Raw genomic sequence first — 26,956 nt, forward strand, 5'->3', positions numbered from 1 at the left:
CAGAAACCACACCTCACTACTGTGTACAGCTTCCAGATTGGTTTGTGTATGCGTGTGTATGTGTGTGTAGTGTATACATGTAGATTGAACACAGTGTGAAATGTACAGCTCAGTGAATTTTTACATGTGTGTATACCATGCTGAATAACCATCTATCTGCAAAATCAAGATATAGACCATGTCCAGAACCCTTGTCAGTGCTTCTTCAATTTCAAGCCTCACCCAGTCAATAAACCCTCCTGAAAGTCTAATCTAGTCTCTTTCACAACAGGTTTGTTACGGCTGTTTTTGGATTTTGTGTAACTGCAGTCATACAACATATACTCTTGAGTTTTTCCCTCTGCTCATTATCACACCTGTGAAATTCACCCATTGCATTGTTTGTAACAGCTCTTTTATTTTTCTTGTGCATTCTGTTTCATGTGTAGTCCGTGATTTTTTGGTAGGAGGTACTGCTGTAAATGAACACTACTTCTAAGGTGGGTCTGTCAGTCATAAAAACCCAGGGATGTAATTATTGGGTCAGTATATAGGCATATGGTTATCATCTATAGATACTGCTAAACTGTTTTCCAAGCGTTTGTGCTGATTTACACTCCCATCTAATGTGGAGAGGTCCACTCACCACTTGGTTTGATCTGTCCTTTAAGTGCTAGCCATTCTAATGGGTATGTGGTGGTACTTATTTTAGATGTACTTTTGCATTTTGAGAACATATAACCAATGTCAAAATCAAGATAAAGAACATTTCTATCCCCACAGAACTCCTCATTCCCCTTTGCAGTCCTTCTACCACAACCCCTGGCCTTAGGGCACCTGTTGTTATAACAATAGATTTGTGCGTGTTCTAGAATTTCATATAGATGGAATCATATAGCGTACATGCTCTGCTGTTACTATGTGTGGCTTATTTTTTTTCAGCATGTTTTTTAGTTTATTCTTGTATTAGTTTTTTTCCTTTTTATTGCTTAGTAGTATTACATTATATGAACATACAACAATTTGTTTTATGCTGTTCTCCTGCTAGTAGGTATTTGGGCTGTTTCCAGTGTTAGGAGTAAAAAACATGAATATTTATGTTCAAGTTTTTGTTTGGACAGTTCTTTTCTCTTAGATGTACCTGTACACTAGGAGTGGAATTGCTGGGATAGAGTGTAGATGTATGTTTAGTTTTTAAGTAACTGTCAGATTTTTTCCCAGAGTGATTGTATATTCTTATACTTCCTCTGGCAGTGTTTGAGAGTTTCACTTGTTCTAAATCCTCATCAGCTCATAGCATTGTCAGTTAATTTTAGCCATTCTGATACAAGGAAGTGGTATCTTACTGTGGTTTCAATTTCCATTTCCCTAATGACAAATGATGTTGAGAATTTCTTCATGTGCCCATCGACCATTTGGATATCCCCTTTAGAGAATCTTTTGACCCTCCAAAAAAATTGAGTTGTATTTTTCTTATTGATTTATGGGAGTCTGGAACTGAATTGTTTGTCAGATACACTTATTGCAGACAACAGCTGTTTCATGGCTTGTTTTTTTCAATGTCTTAATATTGATGGAGAGAAGGTCTTAATTCTAATAAAGTCCAGTTTATCAGTTTTTTTTTTTCCCTCATAGTTAACTGCTTTTGTGTGTGTGTGTGTGAAACCTCTTTAAAAAATGCCTGCTCTATGGTCTTGAAGAAAATTATTCTGTTTTCCTGTTTCTGTCATCTCAAAATAGTTGTTTTTAATGGTTGAGGTAGGGATCATGGTTGTTCCCCTCCCCCCATATATTTACAAATAGTGCCTTTGTTTAAAGATACATTAAGAAACTGTTAAAAAATTGTTGAATAAGGACTTTATTTTCCTTTTATGGAAGTCATTTTTACTGTAGAAAAACATATTTATAAGTGTAAAATAAACAGAACAAGTAAGTTCCTCTGGTAACTACTATTAATATCTGGTAACCTTCTTTCATGTATGTTTCACATATATTTGTTTTTCATGTATAAAGTTGTTTTGTAAACTGCTTTTAAAACAGCAGCATTTGTCATCCTTATGGACCATATTTTTTTATTTTATATATTTTTTACATCTTTTTTCATTTTTGCACAATGTATGCATTTTCATCTTGGTTATAGTCCCCATACAATTTCTCCCCCCCCCTTGTTTTGATCCTACTCTCCCCATTACCCCACACTCCAGTGTGTTTCTGGATTATAGTTGCTTGTTGATTTTGATTTTTACTTTATTATAATTAGTCTTTTTCCTGGTCCCTTATTTAGGTTTTCTAAATTCCTGCTATGAGTGAGACCATCTGGTATTTTTCTTTCTCTTTCTGGCTTACTTTTCTGAGCATGATCCCTTCATATAGGCGAAACACTACATGACATACACGTCAGTAATATCTTTAAAGATGCGTCACCCAAAGCAGTGATAGTGAAGGCAAAGATAAACAGCTGAGACTACATCAAATTAAAAAGCAAAAGAGACAGTAACCAAAACAAAGAGATACGGATTGGGAGAAAATTTTTGCACACAACACTAATGATAAAGGACTGGTCACAAAAGTCTACAAAGAGCAGATGAGACTCAACAAAAACAAAGTAAATAATCCAGTCAAAAAATGGGCAGAAGAGCTAAAAAGAAACTTCTCCAAAGAGGAAATGCAAATGGCCAATGGGCACGTGAAAAAATACTCAACATCACTTGCAATCAGGGAAATGCAAATCAAAACTACAATGAGATACCATCTCACACCATTGAGAATGGCACATATTAAAAAAACTAGCAACAACAAATGTTGGTGAGGATGTGGAGAAAAAGGAACTCTCCTGCACTGTTGGTGGGAGTGCAAACTGGTCCAACCACTATGGAGAGCTGTGTGGAGATTCCTCAGCCTGCTAAAGATGGAGCTTCCATATGATCCAGCAATTCCACTCCTAGGTATTTACCCAAAGGACACAGAAACATTAATTCCAAAGGGCACATGAACCATATGTTTTTTTTTAATAACGTTATGAAGGAGCATCTAATGTATATGTGCAAATGGCTAACTAGTTAAACTTTTCCTTTGTTGGACATTTATGTTATTTCTAATTTATGTTAACTCAAAGTTGTAGTTTAGTCTTTGAACACAATCTGAGTAGTGCTTTGGAGCAAGTTCTTAGAGGTTGATTTGCTGTGTGAAAAGGTGTAAATATTTTAAGATCACGTGTTTTAGATAACCAAAGGTTTCTTTTTAAAAAGGTTTATTTATGCATACAAGAACTGGGGTGCAAGCCAGAGGTGCTGGGGGGTGAGAGGATTCACCAGAGACAGAGTAGAGAGCAGAACAGGTGGATTGACTAAAATACACTGCTGAGGGGAGCAGCAGGCAAGATAGGAGAGGTCTGCTGTGCCATGTGGGTAGCTCCCTGGCCTGGGATTGAACTTCTGTTGCAGTAGCTGAGGATAGCTTCACAGTGCTGACACTTAACCCCTTGCACCACCAGGGAGACCTCAGTCAAAGGTTTTACCCACTTTATAGTCTTAACTGTCTGAACACAGCGGAACTGATCATATTCTATGAAAGTGCTGTTTTCTCCAGGTGTATGCCATTTTTAGGGTATTAATTTTTTATAAAAAGATTTTATTTATTTATGTATACAAGAGCTGGGGAACAGAGACACCTGCCACCAGGGAGGCCCAGCATTAAATTTTTTTAAGTCAGATTTTGGTCAGAGTTAAAAATTGTTTCTTTTATTACTATTGATATTGGACACATTTTTCTGATGTTTATGGGTATTTGTATTTCTTTTGTGAAGAAATGTTTAGATCACTGTACTTCTACTCTGTTGACTGTAGACCCAGGTGCACTTGGGGAGTGTGGTAGAAAGAAGTCCCCAGGGCCAGCAGCTCCTGAGTCTGTTGTGACTGGGACAGTGCTGGCCTCCTGTGATTGAAATGGCCATTTTTATAGGAAGGCAGCTGCAGAATGTCCGCTTTACTTAGCTTCCCGCCCCAGGGAAATTAAATCAGGCCCCTGCTCTGGCCTAGACTCACTGCTTCAAGGACACTCACTCCTACTGGCTTATGCTGCTTTGAGTTGGGAAATAAGGTTCTGTTGGGATTTCCTTCTACTTCTCAGGTAGGCTTTTCTTTGTATGACATGTCCCTATATCCAGTTCAGTTTTTTTTCTGTATTTTTTATATATATATATTTTAAAGATTTATTTACTTATGCATACAAGAACTGGGGTACAGGCCAGAGGTGCGGGGGGTGAGAGAACTCACCAGAGACAGAGTGGGGAGCAGAATAGGCAGACTGATCGAAACACACTGTTGAGGGGAGCAGCGGGCGAGACAGGAGAGGTCTGCTGTGGCATGTGGGCAGCTCCCCGGCCGGTGGGGGATTGAACTTGTGCTGCAGAGACTGTGGACAGCTCCACAGTGCTGCGCTCAACCCCCTTCACCACCAGGGAGGCCCTGTCTTCCATATGGCAGGCAGCCTTACCAGGTTTCCAGTGCTGGTGTAGATTGTCTTTTTATTTTGGTGTTTGTATGATGATTTCAACTGCACCCATTAGAAACCCCAGCCCTGACACCTCTCTTTTACTCCTGAGTCTTGTCTGTTTTTGCTCTTTTTCACTGCAGCTTTTTGCACTTTTGTCACCATGATTTTCCTCCCACCCCTCAACTCCATCCTCCAGCGCACCAGATTCTGTACTAAGGACCTAATAGGCATTATCATTTCACCATCTGTTATTTGTCATCAGGGTGGTTTCACCCTTTCTTCCTTTCTTGCCTGGTTTAACCTCAACTTGTTCTTCTATAGTGGAGCTCAAGCATCAATTCCTCAGGGATTGTGTTTGCCTCCCCTGGGTATCTCAACAGGTGAAATTCCGTTTTCTTATTGTTACAGTACTTGATTCTTTTTCTTCACAGCTGGTAACACAATTGTAATTGATAAATGTATTGCATAATCCTGTTATAGAGTTAATTCCTTTATTAGAAGGTAATCTCTATGGGACCAAGGATCATATCTGCATGTTGTATTAGTTCATAGCATATTACCAGCATCTAGCACAGTGCATGCCATGGAGTTGCCAAATTTGAATGAAGGGATAAATTTGAGAGAACAAATTGTATCAGAAGTCTATATTAATTTTTAAAATGAATGCATTTGCTTCTGTAACTCTTGGTGTTTTCTCTTTAACATCATTTCTTAATTTTTAATGACTCAGTTCTGAAAATTAAAATTGTTGGCACCAGCAACTCTTTCTAGTAGATGAAAAGGCATTCCCCCCTCTCCTTTTCTGCTTTTGAACCAGATTTTTTAACCTTCTAATCTGTCCAGATAGTCTTATCTCACTAATACTTTAGTTGTCATTTGAAGGGGTTGTCAACAGCCATCATCTACTAATCTTTTCCTTCCTCATATATTCTTCCTGTGTATCAGTAATTTTTTTAAAGATTTATTTATTTATGCATACAAGAACTGGGGTACAGGCCAGAGGTGTGGGAGGTGAGATGATTCACCAGAGATGGAGAGGGGAACAGAACAGACAGACTGACTGAAATACACTGCTGAGGGGAGCAGCGGGTGAGTCAGGAGAGGCCTGCTGCACCATGTGGGTATCTCCCTACCCGAGGATTGGACTCATGCTGCAGTGGTTGTGGACAGCTTCATAGGTTGTGTCTTAACCCCTTGCACCATCAGGAGGCCCTGAATCAGTAATTAATAGGATGACTCTAATTGTGAGTTGCTTGCTTTGGTCAAGTAAATTCTGCATATAATCTCCTGATGAAAATTTCACTCAGCATTTCCCAAACTTCTGAACCTCAGCATTTCTCTTCTCCTTTATTTTGGTTCAGAAATGGTATTATCCAAGGAGTATTCTTTGCCGTTTTTGTGCATTTCATCCTAAGTCCTTTTATTCGCCAAGAGTTCTCTATCACCCTGTAAGAAAGGTGGAAACTAACACCTGTTTATTAAATGCTGGTTTTATAGCTACTGTTCTTTTGGACTTCACTATAACCTTGAAAGTTAGGCTTATTTTCCATATTTTAGCTTTTTGAGGAAATGAAGATGAGAAGGGAGTTTTTATTTTTCTCAAGGTCACATAGTGACTCCTCCCTTCCTCCTTCCCTTCCTCCCTTCTTCCCTTTCTCCTCTTTCTCTCCCTCCCTCCCTCCCTTTCCCCTGTCATTTGAAGGGGTTGTCAAGTGTCATCAACTAATAATCTTTTCCTTCCTCATATATTCTCCGTTCTTCCCTTTTTCCCTCCCTTCCTCCCTCCCCTCTCCTTTCTGTCTGTCCATCCATCCATCTGTCCATCCATCCCTCCTTCCCTCCCTCCCTCCCTCCCTACAAAGCCTTGTACCACTCTTGATAAGAAAAGAAAAATGCTTATGATTATTTTAGAGACAGCTCGGAATATTAGGTGGGAGCTTGGGCCTCTCAAGAGAACCAGAAACTCAGAGAAGAGGGTCTTCAGGCTTTTGGAGAGATTCCCAGTATTTGGGGAGATTGAGAAGAAAAGGGGAATGTGAATACCTTGACTGCCCCTGTTCAAACTGCATCTATAAGCCCTCAGGCTTCCTTCCTGCCTTCATATAGGCTTAAGTCATTCTATCCAGTTCCAGTATTTTCTGCTGCATATGGCTTTTTTGCTGGAATTTTAGTTTGGCTTTTATGAATAATGTAGTAACTGACGTATATCCGGTGTATGCTTTGGGTATAGTTAGCATTGTTCCTCTCTGACCCCCTAAACAGCTGACTTGCCTGAGGTCACACAGTGTTGGACCTGGAATCTTAACCTGTTTCTGCCTGGGTTTTTTTTTTTTTTTTTTTTTAGCCTCTTAAGAAAAACCTTCCCCTGAGCAGTTAAAATTTATGACACCCGTAGTTTGATGTGCTACATTTTTTTACTCTTACGTTTTTAAACACATGGTTATTGAACTTAAAACACCTTTAGGTACCACCAGAAATCATCTTGGTTACCAAAGCTTTGGAAACATTGCTGTAATCTAACTATTTAACTTTATCTATCCATGTATCCATCCATCCATCCATTAATAATTCAAGATGTATCTATGAAAGATAAAGACTTGAAAACAAAAAACTTACAAAATTCCATATAAAATATTAACAATAATTCCTTAATATCAAATAGTCAGTGTGTACATTGCCTCTCTCAATTTTTAAATTAATAGGCTTTCTCTTTTAGATGTTTGAGATTTATAGAAAAAAAGCAACTAGTACAGGATTCTCATACATCTCATTTTTTTCTGCAGTTTCCCCTATTATTAGCATCTTACATTAATGTGGAACATTTGTTAAAATTGATGAACCAGATGTGCTGAAGTCCATAGCTTATGCAGATTTTCTTAGTTTTTGCCTAATATCCTTTTTCTGTTCCAGGATCCCATCCAGTACACTACCTTTCATTTAGTAGACATACGTTCTTAAGTTCTGCTTGTCTGTCAATTTCTGAAACGTGCCTTGTTTTTGAGGAGCTGGGTGGTCTTGAGGGAGTACTGGTCAAGTTTATTATATTGCTCTCTATTAGAATTTGTCTGCTTTTTTCCCCCATAAAATATTTTTAATAGTTGGTTCATATCTTGCATGTAGTTAATTAATAATCTTTTAACCTATAAAAATTGCATCACCCATCTTTTTTTATGGCCATGTATTTTTTAAGTAACTGGATTGGTCATTTGTTTCTTCCCACTTCTCCTAAATTCTAGATTTTGTTGATTGGGTCTACATAGTCTGTTCCCCTTTTTATTTCTTGTAAATTGGTCACTAAATTCAGAGATTTATTGTATTCAAATTCAGTGTGTTTCCATCTTAATTCAAAACTCAAAACAAAATGTACAACACAAGCTCTTTCCACTGTGCTGTCCTCCTTTCTTGTTTTGTGATATTTTCTAATTCTTTCCAAGTAAGTGATCCTTGAAACACAGGCCTTTCATGCATGTACATTTTTCTGAGTTAAAAATTGCCACATTTGTTGATGGCAGAAAATGAAGTAGGTACCCTGGCTGCAGGAATTCCCATGTGTGGTTGTCATTTTTGCTAGGGACAATGGTCGCACACTTTATGGCCTTGACAATCAGTATTACAATATTATTCCTATGGTACTTTATTTCCAACTTTTTTTTTTTTTAAAGATTTATTTATACAAGAACCGGGGTACAGGCCAGATGTGCGGGAGGGTGAGAGGATTCACCAGAGACAGAGCAGGGAACAGAACAGGCAGACTGATGAAATACACTGCTGAGGGGAGCAGCGGGCGAGACAGGAGAGGTCTGCTCGCCATGTGGGTTGCTCCAAGGTTGGCAGGGATTGAACCGGCACTGCAGAGGCTACGGACAGCTTCACAGTGCTGTGCTCAACCGCCTGGGCCACCAGGGAGGCCCTCCAACTTTTTCTCAGTCCAGAAATGTAATGATTTTGCCAACTGTTAGTATATATTTGTACTTTTCCCAAAAGGTTTGCATGCTTGTTGACATATACAATGTAGAAATAGATGAAAAAATATATACACATAAGATAATAAGGTAAATGCAGAGATAAAGTTACATAGAAATGCAAAAAACAAGCTTAGTTGTTAAAGGAGAGGCACAGTTTAGGTACTGCACCTTAGGTAGTATTTTGCATCTGTGGCAGTTTGCAGGACTTTGGGAATCTTAGATGAGAAATAGATTCTTTTCTAAAATTATTTTTTTGATGTTTGTACTTGATAATACCATCTCATTTGCTATTTAGAATGAAGTGCCTATAAAGAATTAGGTCCTGTTTCTCAGTATTGATTGATTTGGAAAATCAGGACTCTTATTTATTTCTTTTGTGCTTTTTCTGCAGTCTTCTTAGAGTTTTGATTAGTTGATCCATGTATATGTACGTGTATGCATATGTACACACATATAGTACTCACATATACCTATATATGTATATATACACACACATGTAATATATATATTTTAGTATCGATGCTATAACATGAATTGAGTATTTCAGAACATTTAATTTTGAAAACCTTTTGTTTTTCATTAGAACATAATGATGCCACAGCAAAGTAAATAATAATTTTAAAATGTTGCATTCACAGAATACTACATAACCTTAGGTCAAGTACCTTTTTTAGGCTTTACCTTTTCCATTTCAAATAAATGAAGGTTTGTTACGATTTTTCCAGGTGAAAGTGGATAAACCCAACTCAGCCCAGATTAAACTATAAAAAGGAGTTTTCTCATTTGAAAAATTCAGAGGTAGATGTGGGTTTAGGTTTCTTCCTCAGATTTAGTGTGGTGCTACGCAGTACCAGCTCCAAACTCTCCTTTGTGGTAGTGTGATGGCATCAGCAGCTCCACTTTTCACCGTCTCATGTTCAAGTTCAGGGGAAAGAGACTTCTTTCCTTGTGGCTCCCATAGACATTCTGGGATCCAACTTTGAGAAAGTGCCTATCTCTGAATCATTCACTGTGATTAGATGATATGGCCAAAATCAGCACCTTTAAAATGATAACATTATATTCTTTGCTACCCTTCTAATTGAATTTGCTCTACGTGTGAACTTTTCTGGACTTTACATGGTAGTTATATGACAACTTAACAAATACAGAATTCCTACTATGTACAGCCACTCTAAATATCTGAAAACATGACATTGTAAATTGGTAACTTGTCTCACTTGCTTTTTTTTTTTTTAAAGATTTATTTAATTATGCATACAAGAACTGGGTTATTGGCCAGAGGTGTGAGCAGTGAGAGGATTCACCAGAAACAGTAGGGAGCAGAACAGGCAGATCTGCTGAGAGACACTGCTGAGGGGAGTAGTGGGCAAGACAGGAGAGGTCTGCTATGCCATGTGGGTTAGCTCCATGGCCTGAAATTGAACTTGTGCCGCAGTGGCTCCCAACAGCTTGAGAGCTTGATAGTGCTGTGTCTTTAACCCCTGTGCCACCAGGGAGGCCCCCTTGTCTCACTTGCTTTTTATAAATTATTAAAAAAAATAAAGCCCACAGTTTATTTGGAAAGAAAGTCTATTTTCTTTTTTGCAAAATTCGTTGCTCCAAGTATTTTCCTGTGGGTTATAGAGCAATTTTTGTTTTTTGAATTTGACTATTTTCAAAGTAAGAATATTGTCACTCTTTCAGCCTTTTTCACAGTCCAGTTTTGGTTGCTGAGTCTGTTTCTCTATAGATACTTAATTCATCAGTTAAAACAAGCACTGATTCCTGATTATTTTTTTGCTCTGATGTGATAGGAATTGCCCCCATGAGATGTCTTCTTCTTCTCCCAATTCCATGGTTTTACATAGTAAATTAAAAATTTATTATGTTGACATCTGTGTTTTGTGCTTTTTTTTTTTTATAAAGATTTATTTATTTATACATACAAGAATTGGGGTACAGGCCAGAGTTGTGGGGGGTGAGAGGATTCACCAGAGACAGAGTGGGGAACAGGCAGATTGACCAGAGTATACTGCTGAGGGGAGCAGCGGGCGAATCAGGAGAAGTCTGCTGCACCATGTGGGTTGCTCCCTGGCCAGCCAGGGATCTGAAGTGCTGCAGAGGCTGCGGACAGTTTCACAGGTTGTGTCTTAACACCTTGTGCCGCCAGGGAGGCCCTGTGTGTGTGCTTTATAGAACTCTGACTGATTGCTTCTATCTGAGTCATTAATGAAGTTATTCAAAACAGTGGAATTGAACAGGTTTTCCAACAAAGAAGTCCAGTATCTTTTAAATTTTTACTGGGCCTTTACATCATGACTTTATTACTTTCTTTGTGTGAGAAGTTCCAGAGTGTTGTACTCTACTATGTCCGTATGTACATCTGCAAAAAGACCAGGCGGACTTTTTTGTAGGATATGTTTAGCAATAATTACCTACTGTTGAGATTAGATGCTTTCAAGGGGGTGCATACCAAACATACCATATGAGAGATTTACAGAACCTGGTCAAGAGAAACATTTTTAGAAGATGGACAAAATGGTATATAAAGTCCCTTTCAGCTCCAGAATTTAATGACCACTCTGATTTCAAGTGGTGAGAACTCCCCTTACCTAGTTGCCTACAGGAAGCTGACAGTGTGATGGGAATCAAAGCTATCCTTGCTGTGAATTAAGCAGCAGGAATACCTGAGTAAGGCAGTTCTTGCCCTGGGTTGAAAAGCAGATTCATTTATTCTTAGAGCCCAGTGGATTGCAAGGCACATAGTTTCATTCTTATTTGAAACCAAGGTCAGCTTGGGATATGCGAATAATGGACTATGAGAAAGTAAAGCAAGTGTTGAGTTTGCTATAAAGGTAACGAAGGAATGATAAAATGCCCCTTTTTAGTAGTATCGTTGACAATTCACATTTGATGATATTTCTAGCTAAAGAAGCAAAGTTTTGATTACCACTCTTTTCTAACCCTCACCTCCCTGTCCATCTCTCTCTCTCTCTCTCTCTCTCTCTCTCTCTCTCTCTCTCTCTGTGTGTGTGTGTGTGTGTGTGTGTGTGTACATTTTTAAATGTTAAGGCTTTGGGATTGGGGCTGGCTAGTTCTGTGAAAATAAATACGAATTTTGAGAAATGAGCAATGTTGAGAATGTACTAGAGGGTTAATTTAAATGGTTTTCAAAAGTTTTTTTATAGGACCAACTTTCATTCTACAGGTACTTATTCAGGTCTTATAATAAGACAGGAACAGTATTAAATGGTGGAAGCTTTGAAAGTATTTTGAATTAATTTTTAAAATACCATTAGTTGAGTTTAAATTTTAATTATCTTGAAAGTAGTAAATAAAAATGTCACTTCTTTAAAATATTTTATGCTTCTTTAGGAACTTGGCCATCTTTCTTCCTGTAGTAAACTGGGAAATAATGCAGTTTTATTTTCAGACATGGTTTTTCATACCAGAATATTTGGTTTTGTGAATTTTGTGTTGTCTATTGAAGCATTTTGTACACTGGAATAATGTTCAGTAAACTTTTTTTTTAAGATTTATTTATTTATGCATTAAGAACTGGGTGCAAGCCAGAGGTGCAGGGGGTGAGAAGATTCACCAGAGACAGAGTGGGGAGCAAAACAGGCAGATGTACTGAAATACACTGCTGAGGGGCGCAACAGGTGAGACAGGAGAGGTCTGCTGTGCCATGTGGGTATCTCCCTGGCCAGGGATCGAACTCGTACTGCAGTTAGCTTCATAGTGCTGACATTTAACCCTTTGTGCCACCAGGGAGGCCCCTCAGTAAACTTTTTTTAATAAACAGTTTAAAATGAAAAAGTCAAGATAGGATTATGATATGGGTCTACAATTAAGTCAAGTCATTGAGAGTAGATGTAGTAATATTCCTCAAGTCAGACTCCTGAAAGTAATATCTCTTTCTAGAAAAAAATTGAGACTCTCATCATACCAGGACAAAAAAAGGTTTAGTTTATTTTTTTATTTTTTTTAAAAATAAAGAAAAAGTTTATTGACTTTTGAGTTGACAGAAGGACTAGGAAGGGATGCAGCTGTAACTGGGTGAAATCGAGGGCGTACTCAGGGATCCCAGTCTGTTTTTTTATTTATTTATTTGTTTGTTTGTTTTGTTTATACATGCACTGGGTACAGTCAGAGCGCGGGAGGGTGGGAGAATTCACCAGAGCCAGAGCTGGGAGCAGAGCAGGCAGAAGGACCGAGGTACACTGCTGAGGAGAGCAGCGGGTGGCAGGAGAGGTCTGCGCGCCATGTGGGACCCTCCTCCGTTGCCGGGGAGCAGCCGGGAATCAAACCTGCGCTGCAGAGGCCGCGGGCAGCTTCGCAACCCAGTGCTCAACCGCTGCGCCACCGGGGAGGCCCAAAAGGTTTAGTTTATATATGTTCATATATGTCCTAATGTTCTTTTAAAAACTTGATAAACCTTTCCCTTGAAAAACAGGGTAAGGATTTTGGCTCAGTATAATAGGCAATTATATCTTCTGCAAACACTTCCAGAAATTCTTTAATTACAGTTTATTGACTTTTTGTGGGGCCTCCCCATTGGCACAGCGGGTTGAGCACAGCGCTGTAAAGCTGTCCGCAGCCTCTGCAGCTCGGGTTCGATTCCTGGCCAGCCAGGGAGATTCCAACATGACCCGGCAAACCTACTCTGTCGCGCCTGCTGCTCCTCTCAGCAGTGAATGTTCTGCTCTCCACTCTGTCTCCGATGAATCCTCTCACCCTCCCGTGTCTCTGGCCTGTACCCCAGCTATTGTATAAATTAAAAAAAAATCTAAAAAAATAAAGAAAAAGTTTATTGACTTTTGAGTTGACAGAAGGACTAGGAAGGGATGCAGCTGTAACTGGGTGAAATCGAGGGGGTACTCAGGGATCCCAGTCTGTTAAGGAGCTAAAAGGGTTTGGACATCCTCATGCACAACGGCAACTAAAGCAGACTCTTAGTGTGAAAGATCTTTAATTGTTGTGGGGGGAGAGAGAGAGAGAGAAGAAGAAGAAGAAGAAGAAGAAGAAGAAGAAGAAGAAGAAGAAGAAGAAGAAGAAAGGATGTCAAATAACAGGTATCTAATAAAACTCCCAAGATTACCCATCACCTTTGGGTAAATGCCCAGCCAGGCTTGATCCAAAGCAGGGTGGCTAAGGCTGGATAGCTTGCCACAGTCTAAGGCACTTTCCTGCAGGGAACCAACCACAAGAAAGGATTTAAGGAGGTCCTGTAGAGCTAGAACAGGAGGAGAACCTAAAATTCAAAGTGCAGCATGTAATCCATACAAGATCAACAGCTGCTGTTGTCTCTGCTAAAATGCTAAATTCCGTAGAGCAGCTTCTCCACGTGTGTCTTACCGATATTATCTCTTCTCCGAGTATCTTCTCCACATGTTTCTCCTTCCTCCTTTGTTACACCTCAGTTTATACATCCACTTTGCTGCTTCTCAGCTGCCCACTGTTCAGCGTGGCATGCTGGGAATTGTAGACCACGGTGACTGCATGTAAGGGAGGGTGGGAAAAATGACACCTGTTGACTGCACTGTGATGGTCCTCGGACCCTTTCACAGAGCTGCATTCTGTACGCAGCCAGCACCTGTCGGAAATGGTAAGGAAGGGAAATTTGGACTAAGCAGAGTGCCCTGCTATAGGTAATCAAAGCAGATGGCTCGCAGTTCTCAGATGATGCCTAAAAAATAAGGTGAGTTTTTAGTTTTCTGACATGGAAATCCTCAGGTTTCTTGCAATGTGGATATGGATTGTCAGATATTTAGAAGTGGAAGCTCCAGAACACAGTAAGAGTTTTCTCGCTTGATACCTTTAGTGAGCAATTATCTAGAAGTCAGAGACATTGAGATGGATTTAGGGTAGTGTTTTTGTCACCTCAGTGTACAGCCAAACACTGCTAGCTAGCTTCATTCTACCCACTCTCCACCTTCGTTGAAAGAGAATGTCTTGGAATCAAGAGACACCTTGCTGTGACCAAATCCCCAAGTAGTAGTGTGGAAATGTCAGTTACTCTGTTTTGAGGTGGCCTGGAGAAAGGATTGAGAAACTCGAGTAGTCTAGAGCCAGTTGTGGATTGTCTATAATTGAAAAATACGATAGACAAAGCAGAAGAAAGTAAAAATCACCTGTATGTAATTCTGGGCATTTTACATGTATTTTATGTCTTATTGTGTAAGTCCTGATTTGTCACCTTTATTACTTCAATGTGTCTTGTACTTTTCAGTTCTGGGTCAATAAATATATTCCCACAACATGATTTTTATTTGCTTGACACATAATATTCTGTCTTCTGAATGATTAATTTTTTAAACTAGTCCTTATTATTGCACATGTTTTCCTTTGCTATATTTTGTCAATGTCAACAACAAGCATCTTCTTAGCTATATTTTTGGATAAATCTTTATTTTTTTTCCTTACTATAATTTTTTGCAGATAAAGTTGCAGTCATATAATATACTCAGGGTATTTTCAAGTTTTGAAAGTGCATTGAGGAGTTGAATGTGAGAGGTGTACCAGTTACATTCCTGTTAGTATAGACAAGAAGATAAAATTTGCAAGTAAATCAGGGAATTGACGCTTTAAGGAGTTTAATGTCAAGAAAAGGAAGTGACTGGCAGTGAAATTCAGCAAAGAAAAATAGGGATTTTGAATTTGAATTTCATTTCTGTCACTTTTGAGTTCTGGCAAGTTATTTGTTGTCTCTGGTTCTGTTTCTTCCTCTGTAAGACTGAGATACCTGTCTGGCCTCAGGCAGTGTGAGAATTTAAGACACCACAATGGCTGTACAGTGTCTGGCACAAAGTAGGCACTCAGAAAATAACAATTGGTACCCCTCCCAGTTTACACTTCTGTAAATTTTCACTACATTTATAATTCTTACAGAAAATGATGTCAAACTTAATAGTTTAGTGGTCTGCTCTAGTCCTGAACAACATTCCTAATTGCACCACAGATGCTAACTGACAAAAGCTCAGATGTCCTTAATTTAACTGTTGTTTAATTCTCTCCTGTCTCAGGATTTGTGGATCTTGGCTAAACCCCATTGCGATTGGTTTAGACTAACCTGGAACTTGCTGGGGGAATCTGTTCCTTCTTGGCAACTGAACCTCAGACTGGTCTGAGTACAACTGAGGACCCATGTGGCTATGCCGGAAATAGATTATTTTGTTACATCCTGTTCTCTGTCATGCAGCTTAGAATAGAGATTCCACTCCCCCCACATTCATCTAATCCTTCCTCCCTCCAGCTTCTGTGAGAGCTCTTAAAAACCTGGTGACATTTTTGAACCATGGATGGCAATTGTAAAGTGGACAGTGATGATTTTTATCCCCTCTGGAATTACTCAGAATAAGCTGTTATTTTGATGTTCAGTGCTGTTTCTGAGGGTCATTAGGTAAAATATTTTTCCACCACTCAGCATCTTAACATTTTTTTAAATTACAGATGTTTAAGATGTGCTCAAAATTCTTGGCAAAAGAATTTTTTACCCAGGCTATCAAGTTATTACTATTTATAACATAACAATTTAAATAATTAGTTATATAATTAAACAAAATAAAGCATCACTTGAAATTATGCAAAGTAATATTAAAATACTACAAGTGCTAAAGTTTCATTGAAGAAAAATCAGCAAATATGAATGAGTAAAAAAAAAAATCCTTTATCCTTCTAGTAAAGATAATGGTAAAGATCCATTTTAGTTTTGTTAGCTTTTGGCTTCTGGTATCTTAGATAATTATATAAGATGAGATAATTGTTTGGACATCAGAATTTTTTTTTTAATGTTAGGGCTTTAAGAAAAGTTTGAGTTCTGGCTTTGAGTCCCACTTCCACTGCTGTTTGTGTTTGATCTCTAAAATTTGGCAGAGGGTAAATTTAAGTTTTCCAAATTTTTATCCTTTTTTTCTCTATTCTATCCGCTACCACATCCTCTCTCTGTCCTTTTTCTTACGGGCCTGAAAATACTCTCTAGTATATTACCTCTAATATATAGTTCAGCAATACCGTTGCCTAACAAAGTATTGACTATCTTGGTTATAGTCCCACATGGTTACTGACATGCTTTTATAATAAAATGCCATTATAAGGAAAAGAAAGTCACATTATGTCAGTGGACAAGTATTCAGTTCTTTAAAAGGCTTTGGACAATGATTCTCAACTATGAAGTAACTTTTATTCTACAACCTTATTATTGTGTTGTGATTCTTGGTTTTAAAAGCAATACAATGATTTTGATAAGTTGGCTGTTCTTTAGGTTGCCGTTAAACATCAAACAGCCAAAGTCTAGGTTTTAAAAGCTTTGTAGCCCTATTTTCATTACAATTACTGCTGCTCCTTGAAAAGCTATAGTCTGAAAATTGAGATACAATAGGGTAGTTCCTAATTTGGATTAGCTTCATTGCTTGCTTTGAAGTGAGGACAGTCTCCAACAGAAACTGAATGAATGTTTTGCAGCCAAGTTTGAAGTTAAATAATCTCCTTGAGGCCACCTACTGTATGGTTCTTCTGACCACATTCCCACTCTTGGAAAGAGATTCTGAGTGAGAAGGCCTTACTGCCAAAAGGTTATCATGAAATGGATCTTTCATGTCACTCCCTTTGTATTTGGTACCCCTCAATTCACTATGATGGTGCTCTTTATTTTATAGACATCAGTAGGTCTTAGTGGAAGTTTTATTGCGGGTTGGGGGAAACCTAGACTGAGTTTGAAAATTGACTTTAAACATGGTCTTTCAAAAGTAAGTGCTGACTGGCCCTTGTGGCTGTTTTTGATAACCCAGCTGAAAATTTGCTTTGGTTATAAAAAAAATGAGAGACCAACTTCTAGATTTCTAAAATACTTATCTTTCTCACTTCTCTTCCAACAATATTTCCCACCAGTTAAGAGGATCATTCTTCTACTAAACCAGTTTAATAGTTGTTTCATTATTGCCTCTAGCTGTGTTTTCAATATTAAAGTTTTGATGCCTCACCTGAAGAATTGAAAAGATTCCTAGCACTCTTCCACAATATCTATAAAAATATACATTTATTTTTAATTTCCTTCCCATTTTTGCGTTACTGTTCAGCAGACTTCTCTCTTGCATGTGACAAGTGTTCTCCACATGATCTAGAAAACATAGGCTCTTTCTTTGATGCTGATTGAATTGACTTGGCTTTGGCTTGATTTTTTTGTTTCATCCCCTTCTCTTAGTCTGAGAACTTCACTGAACCCCATCCATATCAGGGTGCTGCATGACAAGCATCTATCCCTCTGACAGGTGTTATTGAAATAGTATGCATGCTGAGTTCAGGGTGGGAAATTTTGTGCATGTTGATAAAAAATGGAACTCACACTTGGGAAGGATTGGCTGTTTACTGGTGAGCAATAGCACAGAGTACAAGAGCTGTTTTCCTACAGGATAAGTCCCAATTTGCTTACAATGGATAGGGGAGAACTTTGTGTCTCTCTCTTTCTAAACTTTCCTCATCTCACAATTAGATATTTTAGTAATGCTAAATTAAATTACAGGTCTTTGCATCGGTTGTGCCATTTTTTATCTCTTCGGCTTTGCATATGCTATTTATTCTGCCTGGAATGTGTTTCTTTTTTCCCCCTGGCTGCCGCCTACATATCCTTTACGACTTAGTTCAGGCATCCTCCTCCTTTGGGTTGGTTGTCTGTGTGTGTGTGTGTATGTGTGCATTAACTGCACATTCTCAAGTTGGTTGTGTGTGTGTGTATTAACTGCACATTCTGAAATTGGTTGTCTCTGTGTGTGTGTGCGTGTGTATGTGTGTATTAATTGCACATTCTCAAGATTCCCTCCTATGGAGGAGAGAGAATGTTAATTGCTTTTCTGTCTGCAGATACAAGTTGTTTTTTTTTTTTGGTTGTTGTTGAATGGAGTAGTATTTAAGCCACTCAACTTGGTTATCTCGAACATGTTGATGATAGGAGTTAGAAGGGGCTGGTAATGATTTTTTGGGAAGTGGTTTAGAGAAAAAACTATGGGGGATTTTTAGAAACCTATAATAAGGCAGATTTCTAAATCAGAGTGACATTAGTGATGATTAACATAAAATACCTCTTTGGTATTTTAAAAGAATTGCTTCTTTGAGAAGGAATCAGGGCAGGATATTCAAACCAACTCCATCTAGAAGCAGACCAAGGTTAGCTTTTGTGAGTTCTTCAAGCCAGCCAATCAGAAGACAAGGTGCCTGCAACCACTTTTCCCTTTTAATTTGTGGTTCCTATGGCAATAGGAAGAGAGCCTAGGACATTTCTCTGCTACCTCTTTTAATAACTTTGCTTTTGAAAAATGCCAATAGCTGTTCTTCTTGCCTTTACTGATTTATAGTGTTGCTCAGCATGAGGGTCCTGAGTTTTCTGATTATGCAGTGTATGTGACAGAATTAACAAAACTATCAGTTTCTTTGGCTAATGTTATTTTCTTTGGCTATAGGAATTAAATATAATAGTTGAATTGGACATTTGTTTTTAATATTAGAAACCCATATGAATGATTTCCTATTCTTTCAAATTAGAACAATCTTAAATCAGAATGCTGCATATGAAATATAACAAACAGTTCTTAGGGTTTTCTACCCCTGAAAGACCTCTCTTAAGTAGCCCCATTGTGATCCCTTTGGGTTTCTCTTGAGCTTGAGGCTGAAGTCTCTAGAGGAAAGAGGCTTAGTTTCTATTGTTGTTAGCATAATGAACATGTCAATAAGTATTTGTCAAAACTGGTAAATAGCCATGGTATCAGGGAAGTTCTTCAGACTTACTTAAACAATGAGATAGTGTTACAGAAGTTTAAAGATAGCAGCCCACTGTTGGCTTAAACAAAAAGAAAAAGACAGTAGTGTACATTATGAATATAGCTAATATGAAGACATTTTTACATTATTCAGTTAAAGAATAATGAATAGTCCTTATTCGACATTAGTCTACATGGATTTCCAACCAGATTCCTAAATTTAAAATTAGAAACTTCACGAATCCATTTCTGCTGTGGCCCTACCTGCATTTTAATGCTCTTGAGTTGATAAATGGTGAACTTATTTTTGCTTATTTTCAAATTAATCAATGTCCTTTTGGTCCATTAGACTTGAGAGGAATCTTGTTTGGACCAGCAGGTTCAGACTTCGTTACGAAAGGATGACTGTCTTACTGTGGCATTTTTTTTTCCTGCTGAGCAAAGCATTTTTTTTTTTTTTTTTTAGCACTGTCACTTAGTTTCAAGGTAATTGAGTGTGAAAGTAGTGCTATTTACTTTTGTATATATAGATGTAATTGTCTATACCCCACAATATCTTCCATGGATATTATAAACTCATGGAAATTGGATCCTCAAAGGGCCCTTTAAAATTTTTCCCTGAATATATAAGTTCAATATCAAGTGAATACACTTGTAACAAAATGGTACATTTTTTAAATTAAATTATCAGGAAATTTTATGTTTTCCATATTTTTGTGTTGCTCAAATCATTAGATGATTGAGAAGCCTTTAAAAATTCATTATGTTTCTTTTCTGGACTTCAGTTTTTTCACTTTTCAGATCAGGAGTGGAAGGTGAGGCTTCTAGGTGAATAGTTGATTCTTTGATTTATTGAATGTGAAACTTTTTTTTTTAGTTTTAGATCTTAAGTTCACAGCAGTATTGATGAGGCTATGGTACCTCATGCCTTAATAGTTACCCTTTCAGGCAAATACACATTAAACTTTACAGAGGGGACCTGGTTATATTTACTGAATAAATGAAAATTGATTTGCAGGTGTGCTTTAGTGTTAATTTGGTATGACTTGCTGAATACAGGTATAATCCTTAAACTCTGTTCTCAGATTTGAGCTACTCTGTAATTTAGATAACTACAAAGACTCCAAAAAAGAAGCTTAATTGAACTGTTGAGTGTTTTGGGAGTTTGTTTAAACTAAGAAATATGTGTAATGTAATATGTGGGCCTTTTCTCTACCCCTCTACTTCTGATAGACTTCAATATAGTTATTTTAACAAGCATTTGCTCCATATAAAGAGCATTTTATTTGTTAGTGCAAAGAAAATTTATTTGCTTAGAGTCAGACAGGATTAACTTCTAGTCCTAATTCTGCCATCAGTTAGTTCTTGTTTTCTTGCATGTTGGCAAATTTCTTTTTTAGCTGTGCTTCCTGGTTCTTGATTTTCTCCTTTGTAAAATGGAGTAACTGTCTTACACAAACTCTGGTGAGGTTTACTTTGTAGACTATATGTCTAGCATGTAACAAGAGCTTGATCAATGGCAAATATTTTCAGTATATTATGTAAACATTTTTCAGCATCTTTTGTGGCACTCTAAAAGTGTTGGGGTGACAAAATATGCATGCTTGGAATAACCAGTGATACACTTCTGTATGACTGTGGTAAGCTTTGGAATAAAGGCACACATTGGAAATGTATGGCGTTTTCATTGTTACCAAAAAGCTGTTTAATTTTTTATGCCATTTGCTTCCTCTGATTTTGTATTCTTTCAAATACCTTTTCTAAATGATGGCAACTTCTAGTTACACTGTAGGCTAAATGTAGGAAACTAGGTTTGTTTGATTTCAGGCAGAGCTGTTTTTGTTTGTATTATGGCAGGGGTAACCATAGAATCTTACCAAACCACAAGGCTTTTGAGAGTTAAAGTTAAACTGGGACAGAAAGTATAAATTTAGACTGTCCCAGGAAAATGAGGATGTTTGAGCATCCTACTTATGGTTAGGATAAACAAGTTTATGGTGTTGGGTTTGAGATTTATGGAGTATTTTGGTTGAACCCAAGCCCCTACCTTCTGGTTTTTTGCATGATTATTGATTTTGCCAAATTAATTGATTTTAGGTCCAAAAAAGTATTTATTGCATACCATAAACAAATGCTTATTAAGTATAGCCATAATGCATATATTCATTTATATATTTTTTCTTAATTCCCTTAAAATCATCAAGCCTTTAAAAGAGAATGGGAATGGGTAAATGAAATAAGCTTTTAATTCTTCATGTCAAATGAACTTTGTAAACAATCCAAAATGTATTATCATGACATTTTTTCAGTTTTGTTTTTGGAAGGCAGAGATGTGGATGACACTGAAAAACCAATGTGTTATTAACTAGCCATTTTATTGTTTGTATCTATCAGTCTATCACTCATCTTGCACCTTCCTTTTGCCTTACTGCCTCTAGGTCTCCTGCATTTTCACCTTAGGGAAGTGCAGACCTCTACCCACAGGATAAAATTTGAATGATCCAAGTTTTGACAATAGAGGCATCATATAGTCTTGTGGAATGAATGTGGGTTTTAATAGCAGACCAACTAAGGTTTGAAATTCTGGCTCTCCCCTCCTTTACTGTGTGTCCTTGTGCAAATGACTTAACCTCTGAATCAGTTTCCTTACACCATGGTGTGGGAGTTAGAGAACCCATTTAAAGATTTAAAGTGCCTGGCACATGGTAGGTTCTTCAGCAACTGTGGCAGTTATAATTCTATGACGTAGACCAGAAACTGTTACTTTTCTGAAGTTTATAGTCACAGTCTCACCACTAATCTTGTTTTACACTCAGACTTTCACAATTCCCTTCAGTGGGTTTTCATTTAAACATTCTCTCTCCCCCTCTTGATTCTGTTCCCTTTACCCCAAAGAATTAGTATCTGGCAGCAGAAACCTCTCTGTAGCACAGAAAGTGGGGCCCTCTCCCAAGGTTTCAGTGAATTGTCTAGGACCACCTTCCCTGACCTTCAGACTCCAAGGGTGCATCCCCTGCCCAACTAACATTCAAGTTGCCTGTGTGAAGGAGTGATTTGTTGCGGCCTCTAACTGCTTCTTCTCTTCCTTCCTTTTTGTCATCCTGCAGTGTTCTGTGCCAAGGTCTTTGTGGCTAGGCTGCGCCAACCTGGTAGAGAGCATGTGCGCACTGAGTTGCCTGCAGAGCATGCCCAGTGTCAGATGTCTCCAGGTGCCTCTCTTCTTTCTTGTTGTAAATGTGTTTTTTACGTATGCCTTGAACATTGTTGAAACTTGCAGTAGTGTGTTTAATCCAATGTTAAGTCTGCTAAATGTTCTGTGTAACCCTCTGCTTTCCTCCAGCCTGGGTGCCCCACATGGAGTTGTTAGTCCAAGAGAGGGGCCCTTCTGAGCAAATGGGTCTTCGGCTGGGCCCTGTTCCGCTCCTCTTTTTCTGCTCCTGCTTTTTATTCCCTCCCCACCCCTCCCACCTTGAAGTTGTGATTCTTATGTTTAATAGTTGTGCATGAACCCAAAAAAACCCTGACATTTTCCATTTGGCTACTTTTAACAGTTCTTTGTTGAGTTGGGAGGGTTTCATAATTAAAGTGGTGATTTTTCTATTTTGAAAGTCATCCTTTTGGCTTGCTTTCTCTTCCTCCTTCAAAAAGGAATGGAAAGGGAATCATTAATGGTGTAAAGCCTCAAATTGAAGTTTCTAAAGATCACAGCTTTATGCTGCCAATAACTGTCAGTTTGGGCCACCTCCAGAGGCCAGATCTGACACCTGTCCTCAGGGTCCGTCAACCTAGTTTTCCAGGCTGAGGCTGGCAGAGAATTCCACAGATAAAAGTGAAACTTTTGGTGGGGGATGGGGATGGGGAGGAGATGCTCAGGAACAAAAAACTTTTAGTAGGAGTGCAGCTGGACTGACCTCGCTTGTTGGGGTGGACTCTGTGAGCCAAGGCAGAAAAAAAGCTAGTGGCTTTATTGGGGAAGCTGTGCTTGGAGAAAGCATGTATTTAATTAAGTATGGTTTGCAGTATTCAGCTCTCATTGCTGCATAGCTCAGACAGTTTGATGTATCTTTAAAACATGGTATTAAATTCCTGGCATCCTGTTGAGGCTGCCCTGTTGTAGGAAAACACTATACAGTCAGGAAATGAGTTAGATATTTTTGATGGCCTAGGTGACTTTACTGTTCTCAAGGTTATCTTTCTATTCATGTTTATAGTTTTAATGGAGCTGAGGAGCCAGGAAGGAGGAAAATTTCCCTCATATTGGGACTGTGCATTTCATTTACTTATTGGCAAACATTCTGAGTACCATTGGTGAGGTTATTGATTCAAATTGCTTTCTTTAGAAAACAGTACTGGAACCTGACTAGCAATTAATTTGAGAGTGAATTCAATATGAGAGATCCTGTTGTCTTAGAATCTATAAAAGGGTGGGTCACAGCTTTAAGAGTTCAGGGGTTTGACGTTTCAGTGAGGCTGCAGTGTTTCATATAATTTATCTTTGGGAAAGCAGCTTCCTTGCATGTAATGTAACTTAACAAGAAATGCTCTTGAAAAGACATTATTGTATGTAATCTCCTTGGTACTAAATAATGCATGTTGCATTATAGTAATAGTGTACATCTTTGTCTCTGTTTTCTGAAAATGCTTACTTAAATATTACAGGTGGTTTTTAGTGGCCTGATCCAACTATTTTTCCAGAAATGTTAGTAGGGGAAGAATTGTAGTTGTTAACGAGGTCTGGGAGTGCAGATTCTTTTATTGCTCTCATTTTGAAGTAAATCACTGTTGTAAGGCATCATTCACTATGTTTTAGTAATGGTGTTAATGAATTCTCTGGAGATGGCCTGAGTGGGAGGAAACATGGATTTCTCCCTTACTGAAAATGAAAAGCTAGATGTGTTAAAAGTTCTTTCATTCATCTCTCATGTGACATTTGAGAGAAAAAAAATGTAAACTTTGCTTTGGTTGGACCTTGAATGAAATAAGGTGAAATGTTGAATGATATTCACTGAAATGTGAATGGAACAAATATTGTCTTTGGAGGTGTACAGGGAATTTTGTTTACTTGTGAGGCTATTATTTTCTGTAATATATAAATGAGAGTTTGCAGCACAGAAAATGAAATATGTACTCAGCTGGTTGGAATCATTGCTGTTTTGTTCCATTTGTGAATGGAAAGTAAACATGTATTAATGAACCTGGAAGACTAGACCTTCCTCTTTCCTCATTAGTTTTACATACTATTTTATCTCCAGTCTTCCTACTCTTCTATCTCCAGTCTCCAAATAATGCTAAAATTTAGTGACTTATTTTGGGTTTAGACTTTTAAAGAATGTCCATTATTTCTCTGCTACATCTTTGGGGTTTATCACCGAGATGACTCTTGGTTGGTATTGTACTGCCCTCAGCAAGCCCATTTAGAACCCGCTTCAGAGGAAAAGGAATGCACTACCTGAAGAGGGCAGAGCCTGGTTGACTTGGCTTTGGCTCAGGAGGTTGCTTGAGTCTCCTTAAAATTATCACAGTGAGCCCTTTAACAGTTGCAACTTTGCCCAATTAGCCTATTTGACTGAGTTAGTGTTCCTTCTGAAAAGCAGGAGAAAAGGTAGTCATCCTGCAGCCCTTCTAGTTTCTGCTGTCTGTGAAAAGGCAAAAGGGTTAACAAAGGCTTAAATATGTCATTCATTTACCTGAGTAAATTTGTCAAAAAATGAAAATTACCAACTGTAATTGGTGCTTCTCATGTATTAGGTTTGTGATTAGGTATTATTATCCCTATTTGTCAGCTGTGGAAACTGGGCCTCAGAGGTGATACTTGTGATTGGACACAAGTTAATATTTACATATGCATAAACTTATGGAGCTGACATTTTAACTCCAGGTTCACCTGACTACAAAACTGGTTTTCTTTGCTCTGTATTGGAATGCTACTATTGCTAGAGTTTTCCATCTTTTGTTTGTGAAGACTTTACTAGTGATATCTGGTGAGTAGCTTGTGTACTAAAAATAAAAAAAGAAAAATTGCCAAATATTTATTGGGGGGGGGATTTTATTCCCTTTTCTAGAATGAGCTCTCTTGAGGCTCCTGAATGACTTTTCTCCAGATTAAATTCTGTGAATATTTGCTGGGCAGTTGGTATATGCCAGGACCTATACTAGTGCTGGGCATATAAAGACGAACAACAGACTTATTCCCTGCTCACTAGAAACCCACTGTAGTAAGCAGACCTGGGAACGAAAATTCAGACTGAATCACAAATGAAGAGTGTGTGTGTGTGTGTGTGTGTTTGTGTTTGTAATTAAATCCTGAGATGTCTATGTATTTTTAGCCAAACATCTTTGTATTTTTAAAAAATGTGAACCAGTTTAAATGAGGACTAACCTTTAACAGTTTTTAAGAATTGTTGAACTGGAATATCTGGATGTATTTACACCATGCTGAATTAAGTCAATATTTCAGTTGTTTCAGATATCCAGATTCAACAAGTTGATTGTTATATGAGATTATCAGGAGTTCAGACCTTGTAGAGTATTTGCAGGACTCTAAGACCTCTATGGCACAGAGTAATGCCAATGTTAATAATAGTGTCATTTATTTTCCTCCTTTCTGTGTATTGGGCTCTAGGCTGTAAGTCATCTCATTTCTCCTTTATGGAGACATTATCATGGCCTTTTCTGTAAATGAAGTTACAGAGTTGAATTGGCTTGCCTAAGGTTACACATTTATTTCATTGGCAGAGTTGGGTTATGAGCCTGGATTGGATAATTGCAAAGCCAGTTCTAGTCACCACGCTGTTGTGACAGCAACTTGGCAACTCATTTTTAGGTTGAAACAGATTCCATTTTATTTTTAGTGTTTAAAGTTTCAGGTTGACACACCTAGAATGCAGGGATTTGCTGTAGTGGACTAGCAAGTTTTCTTGGGAATGCCATTTGCGAGCTTTCAGCTAAGGAGAGTGTTATCAATTAGCTTTTTTCAGGGTAGGACTGATTATTTGGAATGACAGTGAGGACCATGTGAATCAAATATTAGTGTCTTTGCCTACTCCAGTGTAGATATATACTGGACAGTAATTCATACAACTTCTTGACAGCTGCCTTTCTTGTTTCTTTTCTTACTTTGAATATGTGCAGTGAGCTGTAGTGGTTTGAGAACACTGCAGTCAAAACTTATCAGAGCTTCCTACACAGAGGGTAGTTTTTGGAGAAGTGAGATAGCTTCATAGAAAGAATCCTGGCTCTGGAGCATATAAATTTCAGTTCTAGTTTTGTGCCAGTTGCTTAGTAGCTCTGTAATACTAGGCAAGTTACTTTGCTTTCTTAATCCTTAAAACTGGAGTTCCTTAATCCTTAAAAATGGAGATAGGGCCTCCCTAGTGGCACAAGGGGTTAAGACGCAACTTATGAAGCTACCCGCAGCCAGTGCAGCACAGTTCAATCCCTGGCCAGGGAGCGTCTCACATGGTGCAGCAGACCTCTCCCGGCTCCCCTGCTGCTCCCCTCAGCAGTGTGTTTCCATCCATCTGCCTGTTCTGTTCCTCACTCTGTCTCTGGTGAATCCTCTCACCCTGCCCCGCACCCCCACCCCCGCCCTGCACCTCTGGCCTGTACCCTAGTTCTTGTATGCATAAATAAATAAAAATCTTAAGAACAAAGGAGATATTGTCTTGTCTACCTACAGGGTTTTGTAAAGCAGAAGAAGATAACAGTTGCCTCTTACTGATTGCCTGTTGTTGAGAAGAGTCAATTTCTTTCATTTCTTGTTCCTTGTTCCCTGTTCAGGGAGAG

General features: G+C 38.3%; 1 protein-coding gene across 5 annotated transcripts in view; it reads left to right on the top strand.

The window, feature by feature from the left end:
* The window catches only part of FBXW11 (F-box and WD repeat domain containing 11), a gene marked incomplete at both ends in the record, with an annotated part of 111,407 nt that overhangs the window by 19,061 nt on the left and 65,390 nt on the right, over positions 1-26,956 (top strand). For 3 of the 5 annotated variants that reach the window (XM_084244128.1, XM_084244129.1, XM_084244130.1), the window contains one exon: positions 22,279-22,380. The exons of the other annotated variants lie outside the window; for them this stretch is intronic. In XM_084244128.1, coding sequence (XP_084100254.1) covers positions 22,279-22,380 — 102 coding nt within the window. The remainder of the gene's footprint in view (positions 1-22,278; positions 22,381-26,956) is intronic. 5 annotated transcript variants of the gene reach the window in all.

The sequence above is a fragment of the Talpa europaea genome (assembly GCF_964194135.1).
Source record: "Talpa europaea genome assembly, chromosome: 9".
NCBI lineage: Eukaryota > Metazoa > Chordata > Mammalia > Eulipotyphla > Talpidae > Talpa > Talpa europaea.